This window comes from Fukomys damarensis, unplaced genomic scaffold, assembly GCF_012274545.1.
Source record: "Fukomys damarensis isolate Sample0158 unplaced genomic scaffold, DMR_v1.0_HiC HiC_scaffold_4, whole genome shotgun sequence".
In the NCBI taxonomy this organism is placed as follows: Eukaryota; Metazoa; Chordata; class Mammalia; order Rodentia; family Bathyergidae; genus Fukomys; species Fukomys damarensis.
In genome coordinates, this window is record NW_022900916.1 from 15,706,441 (window position 1) to 15,722,365 (window position 15,925).

General features: G+C 37.3%; 1 protein-coding gene across 6 annotated transcripts in view; it reads left to right on the top strand.

The window, feature by feature from the left end:
- The window catches only part of Znf277 (zinc finger protein 277), a 118,819-nt gene that overhangs the window by 421 nt on the left and 102,473 nt on the right, over positions 1-15,925 (top strand). For 2 of the 6 annotated variants that reach the window (XM_033756951.1, XM_010643381.3), the window contains exon 2: positions 15,689-15,731. The exons of 2 other annotated variants lie outside the window; for them this stretch is intronic. In XM_033756951.1, the coding sequence (XP_033612842.1) occupies positions 15,689-15,731 (43 nt within the window). Of the gene's footprint in view, positions 1-15,509; positions 15,732-15,925 lie in introns of all 6 variants that reach the window. 2 more of the 6 variants (XM_033756956.1, XM_033756959.1) reach the window with 1 other exon arrangement.

Below are 15,925 nucleotides of genomic sequence, written 5' to 3' on the forward strand. Positions count from 1 at the left end.
CTGGGGTGGGGCGGGGGCGGCGGCCGGGCCGGCTGTCCCGAGAGGCAAGGTGGCACAGAGCAGCCTTCCCAGCGTCCGGGCAGCTCCCAGGGCATTTGTCTTTCTCTTTGCAGCGTCCCGCTCTGCATTTGGTGCTGTAATAACGGGTTAGCGTGTCTTGATTTACTTTTTTAAATTCTCATACCATGCCCCCGCCTGGGTTTTCTGAGTTTGGTCTCAAACTTGTGTTTTCTGTGGTTTGGGACGAATGTACAGTGGCGGATTGGTTACTGAACTCCCCCGTGTATTTGTCTTTTGCTGGATGGAGAGGTCTCTGGTGGGAAAGTGTGTGTGCGCCTCCCGGCCACCGCGTGGCCGGTTGACTGCCCTGTGCGTTCTCCAGAATTGAATGTGGCCTACGGGAGATCTTGGGCCCTGGGTTCTAGGTAAAAAGAAAAAAAAAAGTGATAATCTATCCGCGTGAGTTCAGAGAACATTTAAAGGGAGTTGGGAAAATCAGCTGCTTTGTCTCTTCCTGACTTTCATGTCCTCTAATCCATGGTAGGGGACAAAAGTCAACCTTTAAAAGCTGCAGGTAGATGTCCTGTGGGATTCTAATTTTAGTCTTTTCCAGGCTCACCCCTCTTGATGTGTAATTTAGCACAGCTCATTCTCTTTCTCTGGCGGGTGTGATGTGCGCCTTAATTTGGCCTCTCAGTCTTACTGAGTCGTTTTGCGTTGTTTGCTCTGGCCTCCACAGCTAAGTTGACATTTGGTCCAAAGTTTTTATTTTAGCAGCTCAGACATTAAGTATAGTTTCTTCCCAACTCCTATCAGTGGAACATACTACTCTGAAATTATTTTCAATACCCCTAACATAGAAAGCTTTCATAGGCTTCCAAGTTAAATATTGAGTTATACCCATTTTCAGCACCATTTATCATTGGTTTGTCCAATGCACTCAGCTCTTACCTAATGGTAACATACTGTTAAGGTTTTCCAGATTCTCGAGTTTCCAAAGGGTTACCTTTTTAAGATCTAAAGATGAGCTCTGGTAAATTTTTCTCACAGATTAACTCAAACACACTTGGCATATGCCTTTCAAAATCTTAGAACATTCCTTCTCTTCCTCTTTATTGTAATTCTATTTCTAACCCTACCACTGCTGAATTACCTGTGTCCTCAACACCCCAATCTGTACTCTTGAAAACCAAAACCTTCTTATACCAAAACCTTCTATTTAGTCAGCCTGATCCTGGTCTTGGCATATTGTTATTTAATAATGGCCTGACCAGAACTGTATTCTAGCCTTGGCATTTGAAAACTATTTCTAGTGATCTGATTCCTAATTTTAAATGGATTCCTTTAATCCATTTGTAAGACAGATATATTCATGTATCACTCATTGTAACTCTGCTGCATGTATAATTCTCTGTGACATGTAATTAACTTTTCCAGCCTCATCTGTTTTGGTTTTTTTGTTTTGTTTTGTTTTTTGTTTGTTTGTTTGTTTGTTTGTTTTTGGTACCGGGGAATCGAACTCGGGTCCTTGCGCTTGCGAGGCAGGCCACGGAACCACTGAGCTAAATCCCCAGCCCTCCAGCCTCATCTGTCACTCTGCTTCGTTTCTTTTCCTTTTTGGGGGGGGGTACACCGGGGATCAAACCCCGGTCCTTGCACTTGCAAGGGAGGCGGTGGAACCACTGAGCTAAATCCCCGGCCCCCTGCTTCCTTTCTTATGTCTCCATTATCTATTTACTGTATCAGACTGTCATTAATTTGTTGGCAATTTTGTCTACCCCACTGTACTGTGAACTTCTTGAAGGCAAGAATTATCTCATTTTACTTTTATATCTAGTGTTTATTGGCACTTTATGCTATAAACATTCTATAACAGTTCAATAGTTAGAATCTATTTGAAATTTATTCAGAGTATTTAAAATGACAACTATCTTATCCAGGGGAATTGAAATAGAATAAAAAATTTAGATGTTTTGTACTTGTGAAAGATATGATACCACTTAGAAGTGCAAAGTATCAGGAAGATGATATTCTCTCAGAGCTAATCATAGCATTTTGACTTTTAATGTTTATAATAATTAAGTTTTTAAACAGTACTTTACCTCTAGCTTTTATAACCTGGAACCTACAAACAAATGGACCACGAACTATGAAAGCTGTCTTCAATCATCTCTGTGGCTGTTACTCAGTTTTCCATGAGCTCTTATCCTTTTCCCATAAACCTGCATTAAGTCCATTTGTCTTAGCCACATTTCCATCCCTGATGCAAAACACCCAGCACCTACAACTTAATGGAGGAGAGGTTTATTTTACTCATGGTTTCAGTCCACGATTGCCTGACCTCACTGAAGAAATGGCATGGTATGGTATAAGAGCGTAGTGGAGGAAAGCTGTTGAACCTTATTACATCCAGAAAGAAGAGAGAAATGAAAAGAACCAAGAATAAGAATACACCCTTCCAGGTCATGGCACCCATCTCTACCTCCTAATAGTACATTTAGCTACTGAACTCATAATACTGAGTCCAGTGATGAGTGTAGTGCCCCATGATTCAGTCATCATACACAGATATGAGAATTGGGGTGTGGATTTTAAATATAAACTATAACACCTCATGTATGGCGTGGCAGGAGGACTAGATCCTATTTTGGAAAATCTGTGTTCAAATTTCAAACATTTAATAGCTGTTTTAACATAGACTTATTGTGTGTGCTGTCAAATTAATGAAACTATACCTAAAATACTTACCTTGCAGATTTACTGTGATTATTTCATTGAGTTACATATTTATAAAAGTCCTGCAGATTTCTTTTTTTCATACTTCTTAAAAAGTTGGAGCTCAGTAACTTTTAGATACTTTCGTTGCAGATATGCCTAATTGAACTGGAAAACTGCCTGCTTTCTGATACTCTGTTCACTTAAGAAGCAATCTAAATTACAGTATAACCCAGGGGAAGCTCAGAAATGCATTGATGATAACTGCATATGTTGCCATTGCTCTCACAGAATTTGGGGGCTGTCTGAATATCTGTCAGTGCCAGTATTAAACTGTGTTCTCTGAAAGCCGTTTGCCGCTTTCTATACCCTTTATTACCCTAACCCAGCTCTACCCCTTTCATACATAGCTTCCCACACACATTCACTGACTCTGAGAATCCTCTAGAAGCTCAGGTAGCCTGTTACACTGGGATGGCCTGGAAAGGTATAAGCCAGAGGATATCATGTGAGAAAAAGAATTATACAAACCTAGTCTTACAGGTCTTATTTTGTGTAACATATGGAAAGGAAGCCCTTCTACAGAACATTCTCTTATTTTCGTAGTATAAAAAGACATATAATGAAGATGATGATTTGATGTCAGCTAACATTTGTTAAATACTGTGACAGGTACTGTCTGAACTGCTTTTATAAGTCTTGTCTCACTTAATCCTCATACTACCTTCAGGTTATTAACCTTTTTTTATTTACAAATAAGGAAACTAGGGTCACCGGCACAAGGTCGCACAATAACTGAATGAGGACTTTTATCCTGTGCACAATTATTTGTCATACAACCTAATTTCCCTTAGATAAGATTTAAAACAGATATTCTTAAACATAAATATGGTCTTAGATGAGATTTGAGACAGACTTTCTTAAACATAAAGGTGGTCTGAAACTAAAGTTGCTATAGCAAAGCAGTGTGACACATTGAGGAAAAAAAAAATTACATTAGACCCACATAGGATGACATCCTGGTTACTTATCAGCCCTGGCCAGCTAACCTCTGAACCTCAGTATCTCTTTTATTGTAAGAGTAATTTCACTTCTGTCTTGCTGAGATGGTTAAATGATTTGGTGAGAGTATAGGTATAATGGTCTGGTCTTCAATAAATGGTGACTGATATTTCAGTGATAAGTATCTACACATTTTTGGCATGTGTTTCTGAGCTGTTACAGGTGATGATTTTGATTTAGCTTTTCCACTTGAAAATCAGGTTTCTATTGAGGGATTTGGTAGGTACTTGCAGTGTCAGGCAGTGAATTTACATACACTACTCATTGTGTTGAGATAGACTTGTACCCTTTGGCACACATTCATGTACTTGCTTCTTGAAAAACTAAAGATGTTCATCAGATTTATATAGTAGATGCAATGTTTTCTTCTAAATGTAAATTGTGAGTGAAACAGGTAGTATACATTACTGGCTGCAACAACTGAATCTTTAAGCGCTTCATTTAGTTGTTCTTGGGGAACTTTGTCACAGAATTAGGGTTTAGTGTTGCTGTGATATATTTAATAAACACTGGATGAGTTGGCATTTGACTGACAATACCTTAAAGACTTGCCATTTCTGGTTCAGACATGTGAGTTTCACTGACCTATATGACCCAAAGGTGAGCAGGACACTTTTTTCAAAAGTGGTGATGGACTCCATCTTTCTCCCTCTGTTTATATATCTCAGCCAGTCTTCCTTGTGACCAATAGCATTTATTTGCAAGATAGCCAAGGGAAGTTGAATGTTATCTTTAGTGTTAAGATTTAAATTTTCTAGAGCTAAATTGACCCTTTCTTTCCTTAGGATGTTGAATGTTTTAATTTAATACAACACGGAATACTGTTAGGCATTCTCTCTGTGTAGCATGTTATAAATAATAAATATATTGAATAAATAAAATATATGGAAGAAAAAAGTGAAATAGGAGTCAAAAGACCTGTATTCTAATCCCACATTATCTGCTTTGTAGCAATGGGAACTTGTGAAAAATTACTGGATCTCTTTGAGCTTTAATTTCATCAGAAAAATTATGCTCCTGTTATTAGGCAGTAGAATGAGGTGGTAATAGGAAAGCACTCTGTAAACTTTGAGACAATGAAAATGCAAGGATGAATAATGCTGCAGATGAAGACCTGTCACAAGAGGCAATATTGGGTACAAACACAATATTGGAATTGGACAAAATAATCAAAAGGAGCTGTCAGTTAAAAAGTGAGCAACCTTGTGCAAATCATAGCATATTAATTTTTACAACACCTGTTTCTACTGTTGCTTCAACAGTACTGTATTATACTTATAACTTTAAAGTGATTACAGACCAATCAAAGAACAAGGGCTGGAATCAAGACAAGTACCTGATTATATATGATTATATATGGCCTTAAATCCAGGATTCTCACATAGTGCACTTAAGTAGTGACTGTGCACCAGATCACTGGGTGATCTGGGTGGCATATGGGGCACAAATGAAGAATTCCCAGCCCTATGCATGGAGGCATTTCAGTGTAGTTAGTAGGATGTAGCATTCTTGTTTACCAGGCATAAACAAGAATTGTGGTTATTTTACATAGGAGAGTGTTGCACTTGAAAGAAGTAGATGCATTTAAGACTGAGAAATTTATTGTTGACTGAGGAGATAGCCATACTACAATTCTGTGTTGTATACTTTTTAACGTGTTTGTTTTTGAAAGAAAATTTGCAGTCCATCTCCTGGTTGCCTAACTGTCCCCACTTCCTATTACTCCTTAATGGAAAGATGAAATTTCCTGCCCTGCCGCAAGTAATCACAGGACTCTGCCTTAAAAAAAAAAAAAAAAAAGTTTGTTTTTATCAAATACATACAGGTTTTTTCTTTTACAAAAAGAACTCAGAATGGTAATCGTAGCTATTTAACACACTTTTCTGTTGTGTAACAGGCTGCTATTCACCAGTAATAGTCAATTAGAAAAGAAACTATCTTGTACACAGCTAATCGTAATTACCATTATAAAGCAATTAATAGCAGGAACTGTTGTTGAACTGTAACACAACATTAATCAAGCTATCTTTGCTAAAGCACAATACAAACTAATTTCTTCAAGTGGAAGAGGGAAGGGGAAAGAAAGTGGAAAACCTCATTAAAATCTCTTGCAAACCAGTTTTCAATAATTTTTGAAAATTTTTTAGGTATATACACCAACTCAAAGTATTTTTCAGCAGTAGTGGTCATAGAAAATATGGTTCAGTGAAAAGCTCACTGGATAAGGCATTGGAAAACATGGATTTTTTGTTTGTTTGTTTTGTTTTGTTTTTTGGTACCAAGGGTCGAACTCCATTCCTTGAGCTTGAAAGGCAGGAGCCAGAACTACTGAGCTAAATCCTCGGCCCTGAAAATGGATTTTAATCCTGCTTCTGCTTCTGACCATGCTTTTGGAGAAGTCTATATAATCCTGGTCAAGATTTCCTGGTTTGTAACTGAGAGTTGTAGTACATCAACATTCTTCCAACCCCATCTTCCAAACACTAATTTAAAAAGAGAGAGGGGTCTTTTACCACTAAGGAGCCCATATTATAAATACCTTAGGGCAGTGGTGGGGAACCTAAAGCATGCCTCAGCAGGTTGTTTGCTAGCAATGAAAGCTCTAAGGTCTGTGAAAAGAGGAAAAAGGGGTAATTCTTTAAGAATTAGTTGCACAGGTGATGATCATTAATCAGGTATAAGGCGTTAAAAACAGTAGAAAACCACTGCCAATAGGTGATTTCTAGTATTGTTCACTACCAGACAGTGTGGATGAATCATTAGTGTGCATGCCATCTTATCTATCCCATCCCCTCTCCTTTCCCATTGTAACACACAGTATAAATATAACTGAATTATTCATAGAACAAGATTTATTTATTCAAACCTTATCATTAAACATGCACTTTGTTTAAACTTATTCAGATATGTCCAACATTTTTATTTGTCTGGGCCATATTGAAGGAGAATTGTTTTAGGTCACATGTAAAATATATAATGTATGTAAGTAACAAAATATTTTTTAGTATTTGTTACTGTAACTTTGAAAAGATAAAGCAAGCAGCTCATGGGCCTGCAAAATAGCTTTGATCTTGCCTTCAAAGATCTTGTGGCCTACGAGAAGAGATATAAGAAGCACATAAAAGACTATATTATAGGTTAAGATGCAGAGGAATATCAGAGTGATAGAGGATTAAGCAAAAATTGAAATCATTACCTACAAGTGGTACTAGGCCTTGCAGAATAAAAATGAACATGTGTGTTAGTTAAACTTACTTGTACAAGATACCTAACACCCATATATTAAATAAGAAGAGGTTTATTACAGCTCAAAGTCTGTACAGGTTGCAGTCCATAGTTGGCTGGCCCTGATGCAGGACAGCATAACATAGGGGTATCCAGAGGAGAAAAAGTTCATGGCGTTGCAGGCAGGAAGCAGCAAGCCCCAGCAGCTTGCCTGCCTTCCCTCTCTTCCTTTATATTCCATACAGGATACAAGCCTGTTAGTTGGTGCTATCCATACTCAGGGTGGGACTTCCGTTATTTACAACCTTAATCCATATTCACATACCCTACTCCAGCCACTTTCGAAACTTCCTATATATGACCACATGATGCTTTGGGGGGACATCTAGATACAAGCCATAGATAGCAATGCACAAATGAGAAAGTGGCATTATAGGCCTTAGCAAATAGAGGTAGCAATAGAAAAACTAAGGACATATATTGTATATAATGTCAATTTATTGTGCCTAGAGAAAATGATAGGTAAATGGGAACAATGGAAAAGAAGTTTAAAAATATAAACTGAAGCTAGGTCATGCATTCTCAGGTATTGGAACTTGACTCTGTGGTCTGTGAGGCTTGTAGGTTTGAAGGAAGGGAATGACAAAAATCAAAGTTTAATGAGGTAACAAAAACTGGATAGGGGAAGTTGAGTCAGGTGTCCTAAATACTGGTTAAAGCAAAAGCAATGAAGGCTTACACTAGACTTTAATACTGTGCCTTTGTTCTACTTTGTTTGGGGGGTTTTTTTTGTTTTTTACAAAATTTAATTATACATTTATCATGTGTAATATGCATACACATTGTGAGATAACTAAATCTCCATTACCTTGAGTGCCCTCTTGAACTAGGCATGGTGGCACATGCCAGTGAGCCCAGCACTCAGGAGGTTGAAGCAGGAGGATCACAGCAAGTTTTAGGCCAACCTAAGCTATATAATGAGTTCAAGTCCAGCCTGAATTACATAGTACAACCCTGTCTCAAAAAATGATAAATAAATTTTTAAAATCTATCCTCTTAGCAATTTTCAGGTACATTTGCATACATTGTTATTAATTATAATCACTTTGTCTGATAGTACATCTGAACTTACTCCTCCTTTTTGACTGAAATTTTTTATTTTGACCAATATCTTACCAATTGCTCCCCCACACACACACTTGAAAACCACCATTCTACTGTCTGCTGTGAGTTTGGGTTTTTCATATCTCACATACAAATAAAACCATCATGAATGCCTACAACACTTAGCATAATGTCCTCAAGGTGTATCCATGTTGCTACAAATGAGAGGACTTCCTTTTTTTTTTTTCTGTACTGGGGATCGAACTTGGGACCTTGTGCTTTCAAACCAGGTGGCAGCACCACTGAGGTAAATCCCCAGCCCTAGGACTTCCCTCTCTTTAAAGCTGAATAGTGTTCCATTGTATATTGATAGCACATTTTCTTTATCCCTTCATCTACTGATGGACATTTAGATTAATTCCATATGTTGACTATTGTGAATAATCCAGCAATGAACATTGGAGGGCAGGTGTGAGTCTATTGACTTTATCTGGGTCTATACCCAGAAGTAGAACTGGGTCATATGGTAGTGTTTTGTTTTAGAGGGTTATTTTGTTTTTATTTCTTTTTATTTTTTGTTTTGTTTCACAGTAGTGAGATTAGAACCCAGAATCTTAATACTGTTCTATAGTCCCCAGCCCTTTTTAAATATTTGTTTGTTTGTTTGGTATGGGGAAATCGAACTCAGGACCTTGGATTTTCCAGGCAGGCAGTGCCACTGAGTTAAATCCCCAGCCCCCTTTTTATTATTTTGACTTTGAGACAAAGTCTCACTAGGTTGCCCAATTTCTGAGGATCCTCCACCTATTTTCTGTGATGGTTGTACTAATTTACACATCACTGTCAACTATACAAGGTTTCCCTCTTCCCCACATTCTAACAGTTACTGTCTTTTCTCTGTTTTTATATATATCTTTTCTCTTTTTGATAGTAGCTATATTAACAGAAGATATTGTAGTTTTTAATTTGCATTTTGATTTGCCTGATTAGTTATAGTGAGCATCTTCCCATAGACTTCTTCTCTTTTCACATTTGTTGCCTGATCACCTTTGGCAAGACCAGTACCAGGAAGTTTTTTATCATTTTTCCTGTAGGAGTTTTATATTTTCAGATCTTATGGTTAAGTCTTTAATCCATTTTGTAATGAATTTTGTATTTGAGATATAGGTCCAATTTCATCCTTTCGTTTATGGATTTCAGTTTTTTCAGCACCATTTAATGAAGAGATTCTGTTTCCTATAGTGTGTCCTTAGCACTTTTGTCAAAGATCAATTGAACGTTAATGAGTGGATTTATTTCTGAGTTCATTTCTTTCCATTGGTCTGTATGTCTCTTTTTATGTCACACGTGTTGTTTGAGATCAGGTAGTTTGATGCGTTCAGCTTGTTCTTTTTGGCCATTTAGTCTTCTGTGGTTCCACGTGAGTTTTAAAATTGGTCTGTTTCTCTGAAAAATGCCTTTAGAATTTTGATAAGGATTGCATTAAATCTAGAGATCATTTGGGTAATGCAGACATTTTTGTTTTGAGGTTTTTGTTTTGTTTTGTTTTTTTGCCTTCTTATTTATGGTGTAGGGGAATGAACTCAGGGCCGCACATCTGCTAGGCAAGTGTGCCACTGAGCTATCTCCCTTCTGATACATGACTGGAAAGTCTTTCAATTCATGTGTCTTCAGTTTGTTTCATCAGTGTTTTACAATTTATAGTTTTCATATTCCAGTCTTTCATCTCTTTGATTAAATTTATTCCTAAGCATTTTTAATATTATTGTAAATGGGATTGTTTTCTTCATTGGTTTTTCAGATAGTGTATTATATAGGTATATAGGTATGCTTATTTTTGTCTGTTGATTTTATGTACTGTAACTCTTACTGAATTTGTTTATTAGTTTGTTTTTGTTTTTGGTTTTTTCTTGGTGGAGTTTCTCTGCTAATCTAGTATCTCTTTCCTTTCTGACTTTGAGTCATCTCCCTTTTTTTTTTTTTTTCTTTTTCTTTCTTTCTTACATAGCCTTACTTAGCCCAGCTAAGGATTTGTCAAGTTTTTATCTTTAGTTTTTAGGGAATTTCTTTCTTTATGATGGTACTGAGCTTCTATGAACTGGGCTACATCCCAACCCTTTTTTCACAACTTTGTATTTTGCTACAGAGTCTCACTAATTTACTAAATTTCTTTGAATTCTCCCACCTGAGCCTCCCAGAGTAAGGAGGTTGCAGGCTTACCTCACCCCAACTGGCTTTGAAGGGTGTTTGTTTATTTGTTTGTTTTAGTGGCTTTACTTAGGGGGGTGTGTGGTGTGTGTTTTGAGACAAGACCTCACTTTGTCGTTCTGTAGTTCAGGCTGACCTTGAACATAGCCAAGGCTGGCATCAAACTTTCAGGCCTCCTGAAAGTTTCTCAGTGCTGGGATTATAGGCATGTGACACAGCACTGAACCATTGAGGTATAACTGACATACAATAAGCTATTTGTTTTTAAAGAGTACACTTTCATCAGATGGACTTATACACCTGTGAACTATTGCAAGTAAGATAATAAACATATCTATTACCTTTGCCAGTTTCCCCATACTCCTTGTTACCTTTCCTCTTACCCCTCCCTGATTTTCACCCCCATACTCAATCACAGATAAGTAGGACCATAATTGGTCAATTTTGTGTATGTATTCCAAAAAAATTTTTTTTTGTTGATCATTTGTGTTGTTTTTCTAGTTGTTGCTATGGAACTGACTTCACAGAGTCTTCCCTGAGACCATGGGCAGCCACATCTCCCATCTGGTCCTTGGCTGGCCAGCACGCCCTCTGTCTCCAGCTAAGTGGGGTGAGGGCCCAGATTCAAAAATTTCAAAATCTGTCACTGAGGTTGGCAATCCTGCCAAGGGGTCTCAGATAATGTATCTTCCTTTGCATCCTTGTTCAAGTGAGGCTGATCTAGGACCACAACAGAGCGGTATTGCAGCCAAGTTAGAGGGTCATTCGTTTCAGAGTCCATAGCCAAGACCAGCATGGGAAGGCCTATCCCCTGAGGAAGGCACTGGCATGCATGAGTCCTTTGGTGGGTGATTTTGATAGAGACCCAAGGCTAAATTGGATGGGAATGGAAGGGGCCATTTCTGTGTTTGAGACAAGACCATGGCCCGTGAGTCTGCCGCTGGTTGTGCATCTGTCTCAAATGACCCTCCTAGGTCTTGGCTTCATGGCAGTTTCACAGACTCCTACTTGAATCTCAATACTTCACAAAGGCACTTTTATTTTTGTGTAGCTGGGAAATAATTTTTCCTGGGAGCTGGGGTGTAGATGAGCAGGGCATCTTCTGTTCTGTCACCTTATTGACCCAGTTCTAAATTTTCTGCTTAAAATTTTCTAAATTAGGAGTCAAGACAACCTTACTCACCGGGAAGCTTTCAAAAATAATTGGGGTTATAATCTTCCCTGCCACATACAAAAAGAAAAAACAATGATGAAGTCACATGATAGCTCAGTCCTGTACTGGATTCTTAAGATGAGAAAACTATGTTGGGACAGAGTTGATTGTGGATGATGATTCTATTTTTGATAGGTTAGGGTCTTTTCATACTCTGTCATCCGTAGTGTCCTGTCAGTTGTAAGCAAAGAACATTATAAAGACAAAGACAGCTGTCAATTAGATTATATCCAGGTGGAGAGATCTGGAGCAAGTAGTGTGGAAGAAAACCAGAGCAGAGAAGTTGTTACACATACAGACCCCTGTTGTGATGGGGGATCAGTATATAACTGGACTCAGTTCCATATACATCAAGGGAAAGTGAGGACTTATAACCAAAAAGTAAACTGAAAGAAGAGGGGGGTATAGAAAATTACTAAGGGAAAACTTCAGGGGTAAGAGGAGATTTTTGCTGAAGGCAACCAGAGTGATCAGATATCAAGCAGGGGCTGGTGAGGAATGAAGGATTTCATGAGATATTAAGGGTGATAAGATACCAGATGCAGATTCTCTCTAACCTGACTTAATGGGATTCTTACTAAAACTGAGATACGCAAATCTGTCACGAAAAGGGCTCAAGAGGATGTTAACTAAAATTTAACTAAGGAAAGAGTTGTCAGTACAAAGGATGTAATAACAGGACCGGACTCAGATCATGAAAAGACCATAGAGAAGCAGATTTATAGGAACATGGCTTCTGGGTGAGGTATCAAGTCAGACCATTGTAGAATCATATTAACAGACTGAGGATTCAGCTGCTAGGAAAAGCATACAAATTGAGGTTTTCTGTCAAGAAATTGGTCACATTCCCAGCAGTAGCATCTCAGACCCAGATGGAGATGGGGAACCCAGAAGAGTGAGTTGATGCAGAGGTGGCTTGAGGTAGCCCCTGCTGGTACAGAGCCAAACCAGTGGCAAGCAAGGGGCCCCTCCTACATTGCTCCAAGGTATTGGCAAGGGCTGTTGGCCAGGCAACTCATCATAGTTGCCTATAGGGCCATTGAACTCCTAACCCTGAGCTCATTAATTATGAGTAATCAGGTAGTTGTAATATGATTCTCAAGTATAAGGTGATAGCACCCTTTCTCATGACTCCTAAAGTATATGGAATTTGATGCTTCAGAGAAAGATTCTTTTTCTTGATTTTTTTCCCATGTGAAATGCCTTAGATTTTATTGACTAAACAGATTAAATTATTAATAATTTCCCCCATTCATATGATATTTTTAGGTTATGAGTAGTTATTTCTGTAAATAGAATATAGTCCTATTTTCCTTTTTGTACATTAAACCCAGAGTTCATGCAGCCATGCATTTATGTGTTCTAACAACCTAAGTGAATTAAAAATGAAGTAAAACCTTTAGGTAATGGACTGAAAAGAAATTCATTTTTGTTATTATTAGATATTTCCATGTTTTGTTTTGTTTTATTTATTCTATATGTGATTGAAATAGGCAGGGCCAACATCAATTTACTGTGTCATTTATGTTTTTAAGGACAGTATTCTAAGACTCTATACAATTACCAGGCCCCCCAAAAAAGTATTATGCATTTATACATGAAGAGAATTTCACAAACAGTTTGCAAATACCAAGGTGGAAGTTTACATAGCTTTCTCACTGTAGGAATTCTAGTTTTTCTAACACAGAAATACTATATGGACAATACTTGACCATAACTACCTGTTTCTCGTATAATACCTACTAATATTTTATGAAATGATAATGTTCCATGGAATTTAATTTGGGACATCATCCTCTTATTTATTAAGAATTTAGACATCCCAAGCTGATTGTAGCAGTGCACACCTATAATCCCAGCACTCTTGGAGGCTGAGGCTGGAGGATCTCAAATTCAAGTACATCCTGGGCAACATAGTGAGAGAGCAAGGACCTGTCTCAAATTTTTAAAAAAGGCCAATGGGTGTATTAGTGCAGAGACCCTGGATTCAATCCCCAGTATTGGAGTGGGGGGGGATAAATATAGACATCCCAAGCAGTTCCATCTGTAACTATCTCCAAGAGATCATTCACCTGTCTATGTAGTAATAACTATTATTACTTGCCTTTTTAGCTTTCCTATTTTACCTTCATTGGGAATAAAATAAGTGCAGGATGCTAAGCAAAGGATAAACCCAAAAAACATTAAGTACCTTTTTCTTACCTACGTGAGATGTGGCATCATTTAAAGACTGTTTTTCCCCATTATATCCAAAAAGGCAGAGTTTTTTTTAATTGTCCAAAGTATCATCAAATTACTAATATAAATAAGACCTGCCATTTATGAGAATATTTGCTCAAGTCATTGTCTTCTTTCTTTCTCTCTTTTCTTTTTATTTATTTTTAGTAGTATGGATTGAACCTAGGTGCTAGCACTTACTAAGCATATACTCTACCATTGAGCTGTACTCGTAGTCATTTATTTTAATGTCCCATCCTTAATACATTGGAATTAAGATTTAAATATTGAGTGATAAAAAGGGAAAGTTTTCTAAGTAACCAGTTTCTGACCTACCATTCCAGAATATCCAAGCCTGTGCTTATTGCCTGGTAATCATAGCTATTTAATATATTATTTAAAGTTATAAATTATTAATTCACATTCTTCTATCAGCTTTCATTGACTTTAAGAATGTAGGTTAGTTACAATTTTTTTTGAATTGCTTCTGCGTGGTGTCAATGTCAGGAATGTCAGTTTCTTTATTACTGTTTATTATTAAAGACATCCAAGCATCCCTTTGATGTAAAATCTACAGTTAGTGTGATGCAGAGGAATTTTTTTGTGAAAGGTTGTTTAAAACAGCTTCAGCATGATTCATGGGTCCCATTGTTATTCACTTCTATTGCAGTTTTCTAAGCCAACTGGCAAATCTCCCATTTCTTCAGGATTCTTACTTGAAATGTGGTCTCATAGTAGACGGCTTTAGAATAAGGATTATAAATGAGACAACTAGATTGCTTTCTTTTGTTCTATCCTTTCCTAAAATTACATCTTACATACCATTTGTGGCTATTGATTAATGAATCACATTCTAAATATATCTTATTTATCAAGAATAATTGTATTTTATATGAGAAACTGAAAAAAATGGAAATAAAGTGTTTGTAAATGGGGAGGGGAGGGAGGGAAGGGAGGACAGGGACAAGGGGAGAAATGAGAATCAAGACCTATTATGTAAAGGTACAGGATCCCAATGATGACTGTAACTGTACTGTATACCAAGATTGTACCAATAAACTCAATAAAAAGGAAAAAAAAAGAATAAATATACTTGTATCAATATTAGTTGATCCTCAGATCCTACCATGAAACTCTCTCATACTTGTGAAAATTCAAACATATGTTTGTGTGTTTATGGACTACATGTGGTTTCTTTAAAGTTACATCCTTCATAAGTTGCACTTTATGACTGTCTTAATGCTTATTGTAAATACATATCTCCTCTCTTTCCCTTTCTAGTGAAGTCTTTCATTGTACTTCAGATTTAACATAAATGTCTCTTTTTGTGTGAAACCATTCCAGAACTCTAGGTTGAAGGAGCTCTACGCTTTTTTGTAGAATTAATTATATACTGCATAGTTACCTAGAAGAATCCCATTAATCTTCTTGTACAGAGATAAATCTGAATTTTAGCAGTTCAGCTTGTTGCATACTGTATTTATTTCCTTGGATTGTCTATAACAAAGCACCACAAACCTTCTGTCTTAAAATAACAACAAAAAAAATTTATTTTCTCACAGTTCTGAAAATCAGAAGTCCAAGATCAGTGTGCTGACAGAGCCATAGTCTCTTTGCAGGCTATGGAGGAGAATCTGTACTTAGCTTTTTCAGCATCTCATGTGCCAGGTGTTCTTAGTGGCAGCATAACTCTAGTCTCCTACCTCCATCTTCACATGATATCCTCACTTGTGTGTCTTTTCTTCTCCTTTCTCATCTCTTTAAGGACATCTGTCAGTAGATTGAGGATTCATCAAAATCCACAATGATGTCAACTCAAAATCTTTAATTACATCTTCAAGACCGTATTTCCACAGAAGATCCCATTTTGAGATTCTAGGTGATATATCTTGTACATTACCTATCAGCCAACTACGCCTATTGAATATATGCCCTTATTTCCAGATACTGTAGTCATCTTTCTGATCTGGCCAAGGAGTCTATTCAGGTGAGCACATATTCTCATGCATGTATGTGTTTGGGAGGTGGTATCTATTTTTTGTTTTTGCCAGTCAGCTCTCTGTAACAGATGGTGCCTGCAGCTCACCTTTATGAACATTGGGAATTAAGCACTGACCTTATTAAACTCTTGAGGAGGTCACTCCTGGGGATTTGAATAGAGTTTATTACATATATATATAT